Source organism: Asterias amurensis, chromosome 1 (genome assembly GCF_032118995.1).
Source record: "Asterias amurensis chromosome 1, ASM3211899v1".
NCBI classification, from domain to species: Eukaryota; Metazoa; Echinodermata; class Asteroidea; order Forcipulatida; family Asteriidae; genus Asterias; species Asterias amurensis.
Genome location: NC_092648.1, coordinates 302,316 through 317,571, shown reverse-complemented (window position 1 = coordinate 317,571; position 15,256 = coordinate 302,316). Strand labels below are relative to the sequence as shown.

Here is a 15,256-nt window from a genome sequence, read left to right as displayed (position 1 = left end):
GATAAAGCTGGCCTAGCACTGAGGATACTGTTTCCAAAAGCTCCTTGGAATCCAGAACGCCAGGGGTTATCAAAAGATGGAAATGCCATTATTTCAATGTAGCTCTGAAGATCTGGATTCCAGTTTCAGACTTGTTGACAATCCCCTGAGTACAACAAGCACATCCTTAAGACTTTATAAGTGTACCATTATGTACTGTCTAAGTTAATAGCCTCTGTTAATTACTTTGATGACAGTAGTTTGTTAATAAATGGTTTGTAAGTTATTCAAAACTTCAATTCAAATACTTCAGAATGAGAGTTTTAATTGTTTCCTTGTAGACCAATGCTATGTCCAGTGATGAACTAGGGAAGGATCTACAAGGAGTTGAGAGTCTTCAAAGACGTCATCAAGACTTGGTTCAAGATCTGACAGCAATTGAAGATAAACTCAATGTAAGGCCATTCTAGATAAATGTTTTTCTTGTGTATGGCTGTAAGTCAGCATAGCGTAATACTCTCACACAGAATTGATCAGTAAAATTTCCTATGTTTGGATATTTCAAAGTTATGGCAAAAATGACATGGTGAGATTGTACACCTCTGGGAACAAGGTTGTGTTGAGGGTAACTGTTTCTTACAAGATGGTCGATGGTATTTGTCACAAACAGACTGACTCATTGGTTTCTTTCCCAGCCTTTTATCTCTGTGGACCCCGGTGGAATCCCACCTCAGACCAGAGCCTTGCATGTGGATTGGGTTTTCAGTCCCTACCTGTTTGCATGGGTTTTCCCCATTTGGGGCTTTCCTTCAATTCATCCTGTTAATGGTGCTAATTGTGCTATTGGACGTGTAAAAGAAAACAATATTGAAAACAATTTGAACAAAACTGATTGAAGTGATTTCATTTGATCATTCCCAGGATACTTATGCCGAAGCCAAGATTCTCTTAGTTTCCCAACCCATCAATGCAGACAGCATCCAAGCCAAGCAACAAGAGGCTACAGAGAAATGGGAAGCTCTTTGTAATCTTACTAAAGTACGCAAAGCACGGCTAGAAGAAGCTTATAATCTCCAGAAATTCAATAAAGACTTCAGAGAAATGGTAAGGCAGCATCTTTGTTTCTTAATCTTTGTACAAGTTGAAAACAAATGATCCACAATGTCCGATGTACTTGTTTTTAGCATCAATTGAAATGACTCATTTATATGTAAACAAAATGGATCATTGCCTGCTTTTTCGACCCTAGCAGGGTCTTTCTTGGAGGCTAAATTTATATGTACGCGTCTTTTTTATTAAATCAAATCCAATACTTACCATCATTTTGATTTTCAATTTTACTTCCAAAATGGTGAGTGTGGCAGACAGTAATGTAGAAATTTTTTGTGTTTGACACCTATAGGATAATTGGGTGAGTGATATTGTGGCAAGGATGACGTCTGGTGACTTGGCTAAAAGTGTTCCAGAAGCTGAGAATATGTGTGAGCTTCACAAAGAACGAAAGGTGAGTGGACTGGAAAATGTTAACAGTCTCACAAAAATAGTCTCTCAATGTTTACATCTCTTGATCTGAGGCCTCTGCATGTAACCAATAGAGCATTGCACATGTATAAACTGTGATTTGAGTTGAACAAAGAAAAATTGACTAGAGCGGGATCTGAACCAGCGACCTTCGGATTAACGCGCCTGGGCTCTACCAACTGAGCCAACATAGGGCTAGATAGCTATGAAAGGGGCTTGGTAACAATCTCTTTATCTCACATTGCACCTGCCCTTATTTGTTTTTTAAAAGGGATTTTAACATTTTCCTGATGATGACTAAAGCAAGCTAGTCGAAAACGTTGAGACAAATTAAGTGGCAGTGAAGTTATTAAAACCCAAATTCTGAAAAATCTATCCCGTGTAGTAGAATAGCAAGACAATTTCTCAAAACAACATAATCTACCCAGCTAGTAGATAGACACATGGGGTTTCCGCAAACCATATATACATACTTTTTATTATCTCATTTTACTACAATGCAACATTTATGTTAGCCATTTTGATGTGAGAGTGTGTTTGTGCTGATCTGAATTAGGTTGAGATAGATGGTCGAGACAGTACATTCAGATACTTGAAGAAGTTTGGAGATAGACTCATTGAACAAGGCAATCATGCAAGAGAAGATATTCAGACGTCTTTGATACGACTTGAAGATCTGAAACAACATGTCAATAATGTATGGACAGAGAGGAAAGATCTACTGGCTCAATGTCTGGATTTACAGGTAAGAAAGTTTCATCATCAAAATAATAATGTCCACAAAAGTTCTCATGGCGCTTGCTTCAAGTGTCAAAGCCAAGTGGTCAAGCGCACTAGACTAAATTTCTGCTGTTTCTTGGTTTGAGTTCTGGTCTCGACACTTGTGTCCTTAAGCAAAAAAACATTATTGCTTGTCCTGTGGATGGGCCGTTGTGTTGTTTAATTCATGTAAAATAACCCAGTACACTTTAAGAGAAGGGGTTCCCCCTGATCTTCTATTTCTAGATATTCTTTGTTTCCTTTGATCTTTGATTGTTTACGTTTTTCACGTCAGATTTTATTTTCTAGACAAATGACGCTCTATATAAACGCTTGATAGTTTAATTATTATTGTTGATTTGAAAGTTCATTGACATTTTTTTCTGTCTTTATTTGATTGCAACATTCAGGTATTCAATGACTATGTAGACCAAGCAGAGACATGGCTCACATCTAAAGATGCTATCCTGCATAATGAAGACATTGGAGTAAGTCATTTATTGACATTGATTTCATCCAGCATTCTTTCTCTTAAGTTTGTAGTTTCAGCATCTAAAGCTCATGGTTGCTGTAGAGATCCTGTTTGTTCATGGTTGTATACTTACTTGTTAGGCTTGAAGTCTGTGGCTTGTCTTGGCCGAGTGGTTTAGTTCATCAGACCCAAGCTGTGGTTGTTGCCAGCAGAGTGTGGGTACAAATCCCGGTCATGACACTTGTGACTTTGTCCCTACTAAAATAAAATAATAATAAAGATTATATTTATATAGCGCTTTATACTAAAAAATAAGTTTTTAAGCGCTTCACAAAAATATATATAAATGATAAGTAAGCAAATTGGAAAATTAAAGCTAGAAAAATACAATAATAATACAAAAGGTACACGAAATACACAATACAACTAGCTATTTAGAAGAAACCAATATCATTAGACTATGAGAAAAAATTGCAGAATATACTATGTTGAATGTAATTCTAAATATCTCCTTGATTGCTTTACGAAATCTCCCTGATTGCAAGCCCTTTAGGTAACCCAGCTCCTTTCTCTACTGTTTCAGGATTCTTTGACCAGTGCTGAAACTCTGGTCAAGAAACATGAAGGATTTGAGAAGACGTTGCAAACTCAAGCAGAGAAAATAGAGGAGTTACAAAACTTTGCTTCTGAGCTGATACAAGGAAGTCATTATGACGTGGAGAATATCAATAAAAGATCTCAAGCTGTGCTGGAAAGGTAAGACATACATGTAATGGTTTAAGGGAGACAAAAGCCTTATACACTTGATCTCTTATACCCTTTGAACACAGGCCTGGAGAGGCTAAAGGACTTTTTGTACCCCATGGTTACCCCAGCCCACTCTCAAACTGTGACCCCCTAGGTCCCTATTCTATGGGGTTCCGGCTGAACATTTTAAGAATACCCCAGGGTTTTACCGCTTCCCCCTACTCCAGAGCTGGTGTGGCTAATCCCTGGTGTATGCCCACATGCCAGGGCAGACAGAGGGCAGACCAGGGGTAAAGCTACTATAGTGTGAACAGGCTGGCATTTATTCCCTGGGGGCAAACCCAGGAAATAGAGTTGTGTAAAAACGGCCTAAGTGCGATGAAGGTTTAAAACTAATGTAGTTGTTTAAACGCAGTGAGGCCTGACATTTTAACCTCAGCTCACATTGACTCTGCATTGACTTTCTATGCATTTCTTGAGAGCTGTGTTTCATTCTATCCAAAGCAATTTCCAAACTTAAATTGGGCTTTAAAATTATTGCACACTGTGCAATCGATTGATAGCGCCCTCTTGAATGTACTTTGCATGTACTTTATTCTGTGCTTGTTTAATCACATCATGTGAGCATTAGCTTTCACTGGCATTCCTCTCTGAAACAAATTACACAATTTGTTTGTATTTTGCAGACGAGACAAACTGTGGTCCCAAGCCAATACAAGACATCGTAAGCTCGTTGAATCGAAGCAACTTCACCAGTTCCTTCAGAATGTTTACGAGGTGATGTCATGGATTGAAGAGAAACTTCAGATATCTCAAGATGAATCTTACAAGGATCCTTGTAACCTCCAGGGAAAAATACAAAAACATCAAGCATTTGAAGCTGAACTTATGGCTAATAAAGACAGGATAGATGCTATAACAAAGGTATATAGCAACCAACTCAATCCATAACAGGGTTTTATATCTTAATGTTTGAGATGCATACAAGCCTCTTATTGTGTTTACATCACTGCAACCTTGATATTAGATGTGTCCTGGCCGAGCGGCCTAAGTCATCGGACCCAGGCTCTGGTGTTGTCAGCAGCAGAGTGTGGGTTCAAATCCTGGTCATGACACTTGTGCCCTTAAGCAAGGCACTTAGCCATACATGCTTCATAAAACGTTGGGAAGGTAGTGCAATCTGCTCTACCAGCCAGGCTCCTAGTGGATGATATCCATGTCTACATCATTACAGACTGTGAAGGGGGTAACCCTGTTTCAGCCCTAGGAGTAGGTGGCTCCTAGTGGATGATATCCATGTCTACATCATTACAGACTGTGAAGGGGGTAACCCTGTTTCAGTCCCAGGAGTAGGTGGCAACAAGTCCCTGGTGACAGTTGATTTGGGTCGCTAGCCCAAATCAGTTAAGTGTAGCCCTCACCTTGAAGTGGCCGTTGTCCGGCCTTGTGAGTTGGGCAGTGTACCTGATAAAACAATAAATGTACATTGGATTGATATTCTGTTTGATTTCAACATATGTGTTTTCAGGAAGGAACAGACTTAGTGACTGCAAATCACTTTGCATCCAATGAGGTCCAGGATAAGTTGACTGACATGGAGGCAAAATGGCAGCAACTCATGGATACATCAACCAAGAAGAGAGATAAACTCAATCATGCATATCAGGTATTATAATAATAACTAGTTCTTATATAGCACATTTTTCAATAATTGCATCAATGCGCTTTACATTAGTGCCCTGGTCATTGGGCCAATAACATTCCTTTAATCTTTCTCAGCTCCCATTAGGGAGTATACAGCCCCGAGCTGCCGTGGCGCTCCAAAAGCTTTTTAATTCACAATATCAACCTCTACCCTCGCAGGTACCCATTTATACCCCTGGGTACAGAGAAGCAATTATAGTAAAGTATCTTGCTCAAGGGCACAAGTGTTATGACTGGGATTTGAACCCACACTCCGGTGACTTAACCATCAGAACTTGAATTTGATGCTCTTAACCACTCGGCCATGACACCATACAATCCTAAACTGAATTGTATCAGAAAGATTCATTGTCGTAAACTGAAACAATAATTTCTGTATAGTTGTATAATTGAAGTGTATCAGATAGTGATGTGTTCATTAATGACTGATTCTCTTTGTTCCAAAGGCTTTAGTATTTCAACGCTCTTTAGATGACCTTACTACCTGGTTGACTGAAATAGAAACGCAACTTGCTTCAAAAGATCTTGGCAAAGACCTTAGTAGTGTCAACAAACTCCTCAAGAAACATACTGTAAGTACTTCAAAGTACACTTGGGGGTTTTACTCCCACATTTAAAACTGGAACTTCCTTCCTTGTCTTCTCTCCATTGGGTTATTTGCTAGTGCAGTGATTAGGTTTGATTTTCTGTGAGTCCTTGGCTTCACAACCAGAATTAATTAATTTATCAAATAAAATTTAATTAAAATTCTATATTTGTACATTGATATCTGTATTTGACTATTCCCTACAGGTGCTTGAGTCTCAGATGACTGCTCACGATGCCAAAGTCTCCGAGGCCAAGATAATGGCAGAATCATTCCAAGAAGCAAAACATTTCTTGAGTGAAGAACTGACTCAGAAAACTCAACAGATTGTACAAAGGTTTGTAACAGCATTAACATCAACCCCTTGAAAATTACATTTACCAGTCCGACACAAAGAATTCCCAAATAATAAACCACAAGGTAAACTGTCTGGGTAAATTGAAAACAATTTTTTGTTGGACTTCAGCAACTGATTAGAGCAGGATTTGATTTGTACTTGCGACCACTGGATTGATGTGCTGGCACTCTACCAACTTAGCTTTCTACCCTAATGTTCCCAGTCTCTCTTTTTTGTAAATTTATTTGATCAGGGTTGCCAGACTTTACATGTAAAAAAAGAAAATAAATATTAGGGAGACTGCCACATTATGGCTGGTTTGTAGAGTGTCGGAACTCAAACTATTGTTTATATCATGTCATATATGGACAGCTTTTTCATTCCTGTTCACAGTGAGGGGTATATTTCTGACTCTGATGATACTAAATATTACAATGGATTGACACTGTTTAGGTTTGATGCGTTGAGGGAGCCGATGCGTGTAAGAAGAGACAGCTTAGAAGACGCTCTACTTCTTTATCAATTCCATCGAGATTTTGATGATGAGATGTCATGGATTAGAGAGAAGGAATTGATGGTAACGTCTGATGATTTAGGAAGTAGTCTTCATGCTGTGCAGAGGCTCTACAAGAAACATCAGGTATAGATTTCATTTACATGTATAACTCATGGTTGGTCAGGTATGCCGTAGTGGTATCCTGCCTTGCCTTACACCTCTAGGATCCCGGTTCAAATCCAGCCAGGGTACTATGTGGATTGTCAGTCCCTGCCTTAAAACACCGGACTGTAACTCTGATGTTTCTGATCAGCAGAGTGTGGGTTCGATTCCTGGTAGTGACACCTCATTATTGCTGCGTCCTTTGGATGGGACGTAAAGCTGTAGGTCCTGTGTGTTGAACCCAGTGAACTTATCCTAAAGAAAAGGGGTTTGCCCCATTGTTCCTGGTTTGATTGGCAGCATGTTGCGCCAAAGCACCTTACCCATTGCACGGTGCTATGTAAAACGAGTAGATCTCATACTTAGTCCCACCTTGCAGGAAAATACTTGATGTTGAAGCGTTTGAGCGTAACTGAGTAACGGATAAGAAGCCATTGATATTTTTATTAATACTACTATGATTTGACTCATTGTCTTTATAGGCTTTGGAGTCTGAGCTGACTGCACATGAGCCACTTATAAATGCTGTCATCAACTCAGCCCAAGGATTGATCCAAGGAGAGCATTATGCATTAACGGACATCAATCAAGAACTGACGCAGCTACAAACTCTGTGGTATCAACTTAAAGAGAAAACTGAAGATAGAAAGATTAAATTACTGGATGCACTGGAGTCACAAACGGTATGTAGCAATGGAGCTATCTTTAAGACAGGTTTGATTATTTGGAATAATTAATGCATCAATTCATGTTTGGTTTTCTCCAAACATTTACCTGTGATGTGTTACATGTGTGTATGTAGCAGACGACATTAACATTTATCATATCATAAAAACTTGATTGGTAACGAGCAATGGAGAGCTGTTGATAGTATGAAACATTGTGAGAAACGGCTCCTTCTGAAGTAGCATAGTTTTGGGGAAAGAGGTTATGTCCCACTAAAATATTTGAATCTGAGAAAGACTTCAGGCCTGAAGCCTTTCTCAGGCATCTGAAAGCACACAAATTTTTGCAACAAGTGTGTTTTTCTTTCATTATTTTTTTGCGACTTTGATGACCAATAGAGTCAAAGTTTTAACAGGTTTGTTATTTTATGCATATGGTGGGATACACCAAGTGAGAGCACTGGTCTTTGACAATTACCAAAGGTGTCCAGTGTCTTTAACTGAAGTACTTTGATCCTAAGGAATTATAATCAAAGTGTCTTTCTCTTTTTCAGTTTTACTCTGAGGTAGTTGAAGCAGAATCTTGGATGAAAGAGAAGCAGCGATTATTATCGGGATCGGACTACGGGAAAGATGAAGATTCAGTCATGTCATTAATCAAGAAACTTGATGCTCTGGATTTAGACGTAGAGAACTTCCACAAGACAATTGATTCTTTGGCTGGGTTGAGTAATGGACTCATAGAGAGACAACATTTTGACAGCGCAGATATTAAAAGGAGACAGGTAATTACAAACTTGGTTTGTTTTCACATTTTTGTTATAAAATAACGGTTTGTTGGTGCTTTTAATTTTATTACTTTATCGTATTTTGCAAAAAAAGGCGGGGTGTACACTGAGTACATTGATATATTTGTCCACACACAATAAGAAATGATTGTTAATGATTAAATAGACTGACCTTTATGAGAATTATAGCACATTAATATTGATACCAGAAATTGACAAAGAATGTGGGCCCAAGTTCATGGTGCTGCTTACTACAGAATTTTGCTTTCCAAAATGGCAGATCATTGTCAGGCAGTAGCCACTGATGTCATGAGCGGCTACTGCCTGACAATGGTCTGCCATTTTAGAAAGCAATATTAATTTAAAGTTATGGTAAGCATGTCACTTAAATGTAGTTATAAACCAAACAACTTTACGTAATAGAGTTTTACAAGATAATGAGTGACTTTTATTTGTACCTATTTCAGGCTGAGGTTGAATCGTTGTATCAAGAGTGTTTGGACTTATCTTCGCGCCGAAGGAAAGCCTTATTGGATCATAAGAAGCTGTATGAATTCTTCAGTGATACCGATGAAACTGTAGATTGGATCAAAGAGAAGGAGCTTGTTGCATCATCGGAGGATTATGGCAAGGATCTAGAGCATGTAGAGGTAAGACTAAGAATAATGAAAGCTGAGTTTGAATTGAATATTTGGCTGATTGTGGTAGTCTTGAAATGAAGTTAAACATGTGGCCAAAAGCAGAGCAAACTGGAGAGATAAACATGTGGCCAAAAGCAGAGCAAACTGGAGAGATAAACATGTGGCCAAAAGCAGAGCAAACTGGTGAGATTGCACTTCAGTCTTAGGGTTATGTTACACGAGGCAATTCAGTTTCAGGCGTCTCCAAGAAGAGAATCCATTCACATTTGAATGTTCACGTAATTTTCTAGGGGACTCTGGTTTTGCAGAAGTTGCCTCATGTGACAAGGCCCTTAGGCCTCTCGGCTTGAAGGGGAAAGGTGAGATGAGGATGTGGCTGACATGGGGTGATCGAGTATTCGCCTTCGCTTTCCAACTCGATGAAGACTTGTGGAACTGTTGATAATTTCAAGACCAAACCGTAAACAAACCTTATGGGACGAAATTTTTTGTTGACATTTTTTAATTTTCTTCTCGTAAGCGCCTAGAGCACCCCTTGGGTGGGTGTGTTTTTGTGCATTATAAATGTCTTTATTATTATCATTATTACCAATCTTACTCAAGTTCTTATCATGGATTCTCTCAATGTTCTTTTCCAATCATTAGATCCTGGAAGCTAAATTCAGTGACTTTACTCGAGACCTTCTTGGCAATGAGTTCCGGATCACTGCTGTAGGATCTAAGAGTCTCCATCTTGTAGATGAAGGAATTGGAGATGAGAAAGAAATATTACATAAATGTCATCAAGTAGAGGAACTGTGGGAACAGTTGAAGGAAGTCACTAATGTTAGAACAGAGGTAAGTTGATTTATAATTAATGCTTATTTCAACATCACAGTCATGACACTTGAGCAAGGCACTTAACCATAATTGCTTCGTAAACAGTTATGCTCATTCTGCTCTACAAGCCAGGCTCCTATAGTGGATGATACCTATGCCTACATCCTCATGGACTGTGAAGGGGGGTAACCCTGTTTCAGCCCACGGAGTAGGTGACTCCTAGTGGATGATACCCATGCCTACATCCTCATGGACTGTGAAGGGGGGTAACCCTGTTTCAGCCCCAGGAGTAGGTGGCTCCTAGTGGATGATACCCATACCTACATCCTCATGGACTGTGAAGGGGGTAACCCTGTTTCAGCCCCAGGAGTAGGTGGCTCCTAGTGGATGATACCCATGCCTACATCCTCATGGACTGTGAAGGGGGGTAACCCTGTTTCAGCCCCAGGAGTAGGTGGCTCCTAGTGGATGATACCCATGCCTACATCCTCATGGACTGTGAAGGGGGGTAACCCTGTTTCAGCCCCAGGAGTAGGTGGCTCCTAGTGGATGATACCCATACCTACATCCTCATGGACTGTGAAGGGGGGTAACCCTGTTTCAGCCCCAGGAGTAGGTGGCTCCTAGTGGATGATACCCATGCCTACATCCTCATGGACTGTGAAGGGGGTAACCCTGTTTCAGCCCCAGGAGTAGGTGACAACGTGCCGCTGGTGTTGGTTGATAGCCCAAACTAGTTTAAAGTGTAGCCCTCACCTTGAAGTGGCTGTCTGTTGCCTTGTGATGTTAGGAGCTATCTCATAAAAATAAAGTTTCAATGAAGTGACGGCATGTTTAGAAATCTTGAGGTTGGCTCAGTGGTTTCTTTCCCTGCCTTTCACCTCTGTGGACCCTGGTTTGAATCCCACCTCAGACCGGAGCCTTGCATGTGGATTGGGTTATCTGTCCCTACCTACTTTCCTCCCACATCTAAAAAAAAATTCTTGTTTCCTATTTATCCTATTATTGGCATTTAATTAAAACTTTGAGAAAGAGATTTACTGGTGCTAGGTTTACAAATGATTTGGGTTTTCATTCCTGACAATTGCATTTTTAATGGCTAGAATATTGACAGATTTTAAACAAATTATACAACTTTTGATAATTGTTTGCAGGCTTTAGCAGCAGCTAAACTGATTCACACATTTGATCGTGATTCTGAGGAGACAAGAAGTTGGATTCAAGAAAAAGAAACTGCGGCATCGTCAGAGAATTACGGTCATGACTTGGCGAGTGTACAAGCTTTCATTAGACGCCACAATGGTCTAGAGGTAGGTTGATTACTGGGGATTGTTTATATCATATCTTGTCTATGTGAATAAAGACAAATTGGCTGGAGTGGGATATGAACCTATGACAGTGAGATAAAGCACTGGGCCCAGTTTCAGAAAGCTGTTAGCAGAAAATTCTGCTTTGCAAATTTGACTGCTTTTGATATTAAGTTTAGGTTTGTGGTAGCACCATGTGTAAATCTCTTTACTAGTGTTAGTTCTGGAAAAAACAGCCGGTGGTTGACAACTCAATGTTTTGTTTAGGTTACTCAATGTTTCGATCAGTATACTCTGATCATTCTCCTGAAGATGAGCGGAGTATACTGATTAAAATGTTTAATTGTCAACCACTGGTTCTTTTCAGAACCAACAACCATTAAAAGAATTTACACTCCCACCATGTACAATTTTTGGTTTTATGGTGGGTCTTTTGTTTCCTTTGTTTTTTCCGCTACTTGAACATTACATAAAAGCAGTTTTGGCCAATGAGATAGTAATTATTATTATTATGATTGATTTATCTCTACAGAGAGACCTAGCAGCGTTAGAGGAGCAAGTTGCCTCCATCTCCTCAACAGCATCTCAGCTAGTAGAGCATTTCCCTCATACATTTGATCATATCAGTGCTAAGAATGATGCTGTAGTTGAAGCTTGGAATTCACTTCTGGAAGAAGCAGCGACCCGCAAAGATCGTCTTTCCCAAACAGAGAATTTGCAAACTTACCTGAAGGATTACAGAGAAATAAGGTGAGTCTATTCTCTGGTTTATGTTATTCTGAAAGGAGAAGTTCTGAATAACCAAGTCACCTTATTGCTTTGTCCTTTGGATGGGACACTATACTATTATTGGTTGTACACAGAAAATAACCCAGAATACCCACTTGGAAGAGTAAGGGGTTAACCCAGTGTTTCTGGTTCAGCACCCTTCTCTATAGGTTTCCTCAGGCTTGTGAGCTACAGTGATTAAGTTCACTTATAAGGCATCCTTGGTTACCAGAAATATCTAACAACATTAATACACAAAGGAGCTTGAGGTGTGTCTTGGCTGAGTTCACGGACCCAAACTCTAGTGTTGTCAGCAGCAGAGTGTGGGTTCGATTCCCAGTCATGACACTTGTGTTCTTGAGCAAGGCACTTAACCATAAATGCTTCATAAAAAGTTGGGAAGGTAGTGCCTTCTGCTCTACCAGCCAGGCTCCTAGTGGATGCTACCCATGCCTACATCCTTACAGACTGTGAAGGGGGTAACCCTGTTTCAGCCCCAGGAGTAGGTGGCAACATGCCCCCGGTGGCAGTTGATTTGGGTAGCCCTCACCTTGAAGTGGCTGCCAGGCCTTGTGAGTTGGGCAATATCTCATATATGAAAGAAATAATAATCTATTAACATATATTAAGTAATAATAAAAGTAATCATACTTTTTAAGCTACAGAGTCTAAAGATTGATACATGTTTTAATGTTATCTTGCAGTGCATGGATCAATGAGATGATAGCGTTAGTCTCTACTCATGAAACTCCTCATGATGTTCACAGTGCTGAATCCTTACTGGCCAGACACGCTGAACATAAAGCAGAGATTGATGGAAGAGTCGATGGGCTGGTGCAGTTTACTAATACTGGCAAACATCTTATTGATAACGGCCATTTCTTATCTGAAGAGGTAGGATTCATGCTGGCAATTAAACCGATATTCATATATTTGTTTATATTTTAAAGGTATTATTCAGGCTTTGGCAGTGGTGCTTGCAAGTTTTATTTGTCAATGTGGTTGTTGTAGCCAACAGCTACAGCCCAAATCACTTGATTTAAATAAGACCTGAAGCCCTTTTCACATTGTACTTCTTATCCCCGTTGAACACAGCCCTGGGATGGCACCTGGGACTTATTTTTACCCCACGGTTACCCCAGCGCACCTTCACACTGTCCCAGCCTAGATCCATATACCATGGGGTTCCGGCTGCGTCTTTCAAGAATACCCCAGGATTTTGTGGTTATTCATCGGGTATGCCATTTGCCAGGTAAGTCACTGAGCAGACCGAGGGCAGACCAGGGGTAAAGGGATCATAGTGTGAACAGGCCAGCCGATATTACCCAAGGGACAACCCCGGGGAATAGAGTAGTGTGAAAATGGCTTAAGTGTGTTCAAAGGTTCTGCTCTACAAACTTCTTTTCATTGAATATCCCTTTTGTTTATTTGCTCATCTGTTTCTTTTTTTTTGTACTCCTTAGATTTCTGACAAGGTGCAGCAGCTTCATACTTCCTGGGACAGTCTTCAAGGCGAGTGGCAAGATAAGCAGTCAGTGTACGATACTTACTTAGATGCTCAGTTATTCCAGAGAGATCTACAACAAGCTGAGACCTGGTTGAATGCTAGAGATCCAATACTCAAAGATCAATCGTTCCTGGTAAGTTCATTTCAATCATTAGTTCAATGGTTATCGTTTCTGCAAAAAAAAAATAGTTAATGGTCTGATGTTTGAACTCTCGTAGATGTCTGTTTAGCCTTTGAGAAAGACTCTGCTAGGGTCGACCGTCAGGCCATCAACTTTTTTATTTGGGGGTCTTTTCTACTATAGGTTAGTTAATTGCACTGTTCAGTGTTTGTTGTTTCTGCAAAAAAAAAAAAGTTAATGGCCTGACGATTCAACCCTAGAAGAGTCTGTCTGTACAGCCATTGAGAAAGACTCTGCTAGGGTCGACTCAGGCTGTCAACTATTTTGGGGCCATTTATACCATAGGTCCTTCGGTTGGTAAGCAGTTTCCAATCAGCTAATTCTATTATCTTGGTTATTATTTCTGTCTGTTGAGTTAGATGTAGGTATTTTGTATTCGTCTTAATGTTAAAGTGCTTTACCCTCACTGCATCCGGTCTGTAGTCTCATTATCCTTGTGGTTTTCAGGGTGTTTTATGAGTTGATAGTGTTAAGTGTTTGGAAATAATAATAACTCTATTAGGTGGCTGTGACGTATGCGTGACCCTTCACTATGTATTCCGTATGTGAGCATGCCGCGTTGCGTGCCGCGTTGCATGCCGCGATGCGTGCCGCGTTACGTGCTGCGTTACGCTTTGTACTCATGATGTGTGCATGCCGGTTTTCGCTATATTCACGATGTGTGCGAACTACATATCTCGATGTGTGCGTAACCATAATTATGTTTATGTATGTAGGAAGATACTTTGGACATTGAAGAAATGATCAAGAGACATGAAGATTTTGAAAAGACCATCGCTGCCCAAGAAGAGAAGTTTGCCGCCCTCAAGAGAAAAACCAAGGTAAGTGCTTCTAGGGGACTTACAGTGATATGCGCTTTATAAGTAATTGTCTATTAATATTATTAAGTCAATTTAAAAGGATGGTGCTAAACTGGTCCCCTCTCTTTATCCTCAAGGCTAAAGACGGGTATTGGCTTTATATGTATAAACATGTCCATCGGCATTAACTCTTTATCTCAGGACCATGAAGGCCATGTGAAATGAATGCGAGGTCAAAGGTGATTACGGAGATGGGCTAAAAGGCAGATCTCTGGCGTAATTGACGAGCCTCTAAGTGTACCGTCAGATGTTCAGTCTAGGACAGTCTATACTTTTATACTGTATAATTATTATTTTGACAGTATACAGTATACTTTTGTACTGTATTATTATTATATGATTATCATTACTGTGGAAATACTCAATGATTTTATTCAGTTTGTGCCTAGAAATATAATTTCTCATTGTTTGTCAGCTTGTTAGTCAACCATAGATACTTTGTGATATATTCTGGCTGAGTTATATGGGTAATTAAAATAACTTGTCTAAGTCATGGAGTATCGTATTAGAACTGACTTGGTGAACTAAAGAACATGATCAACAAATAGTTATGGATGAAAGATTATATCTTGTAGTAAATTTGGTATGATTACATTTTAAAAGAAAATATAAAAGAATAATGTTTTTCAATGAAATATCTTTTTTTGCAAAAAATAGATAATTGCCTGACATTTTCGATCTTCGAGAAGGCTCGAAGGCCATTAACTATTTTTTGCATTTATACATCGGTTCTTTTGTTTGGGCTAAAGCGCGTTAGCTTATTCTTTTTTCTCACTCTATGTCTTTGTATAAAGTGTGAAGAGCAGTCATTTGGGCATCAGCAGCGTCTTGATGACATCTTGAATGAAGTTCAACATGATGGGATTGATTTGTCTTCTATTAATCAAGAAGACCAAGATTTGAATCAAGAAAGAGTTGATAGTACTTCACCCCAAGCACTAGGAGATGATGAAAGAG

General features: G+C 39.6%; 1 protein-coding gene across 1 annotated transcript in view; it reads left to right on the top strand.

The window, feature by feature from the left end:
• LOC139941338 (spectrin beta chain, non-erythrocytic 5-like) overlaps window positions 1-15,256 on the top strand; it is a 62,761-nt gene that overhangs the window by 37,826 nt on the left and 9,679 nt on the right. Inside the window, exons 50-70 of the mRNA XM_071937784.1 lie at window positions 321-434; window positions 901-1,083; window positions 1,382-1,483; window positions 2,057-2,245; window positions 2,670-2,747; window positions 3,315-3,487; window positions 4,165-4,402; window positions 5,007-5,144; window positions 5,629-5,754; window positions 5,975-6,105; window positions 6,559-6,745; window positions 7,246-7,446; window positions 7,983-8,213; window positions 8,684-8,866; window positions 9,503-9,694; window positions 10,831-10,986; window positions 11,516-11,733; window positions 12,456-12,645; window positions 13,215-13,391; window positions 14,156-14,260; window positions 15,094-15,255. Coding sequence (XP_071793885.1) covers window positions 321-434; window positions 901-1,083; window positions 1,382-1,483; window positions 2,057-2,245; window positions 2,670-2,747; window positions 3,315-3,487; window positions 4,165-4,402; window positions 5,007-5,144; window positions 5,629-5,754; window positions 5,975-6,105; window positions 6,559-6,745; window positions 7,246-7,446; window positions 7,983-8,213; window positions 8,684-8,866; window positions 9,503-9,694; window positions 10,831-10,986; window positions 11,516-11,733; window positions 12,456-12,645; window positions 13,215-13,391; window positions 14,156-14,260; window positions 15,094-15,255 — 3,474 coding nt within the window. The remainder of the gene's footprint in view (window positions 1-320; window positions 435-900; window positions 1,084-1,381; window positions 1,484-2,056; window positions 2,246-2,669; window positions 2,748-3,314; window positions 3,488-4,164; window positions 4,403-5,006; window positions 5,145-5,628; window positions 5,755-5,974; window positions 6,106-6,558; window positions 6,746-7,245; window positions 7,447-7,982; window positions 8,214-8,683; window positions 8,867-9,502; window positions 9,695-10,830; window positions 10,987-11,515; window positions 11,734-12,455; window positions 12,646-13,214; window positions 13,392-14,155; window positions 14,261-15,093; window position 15,256) is intronic.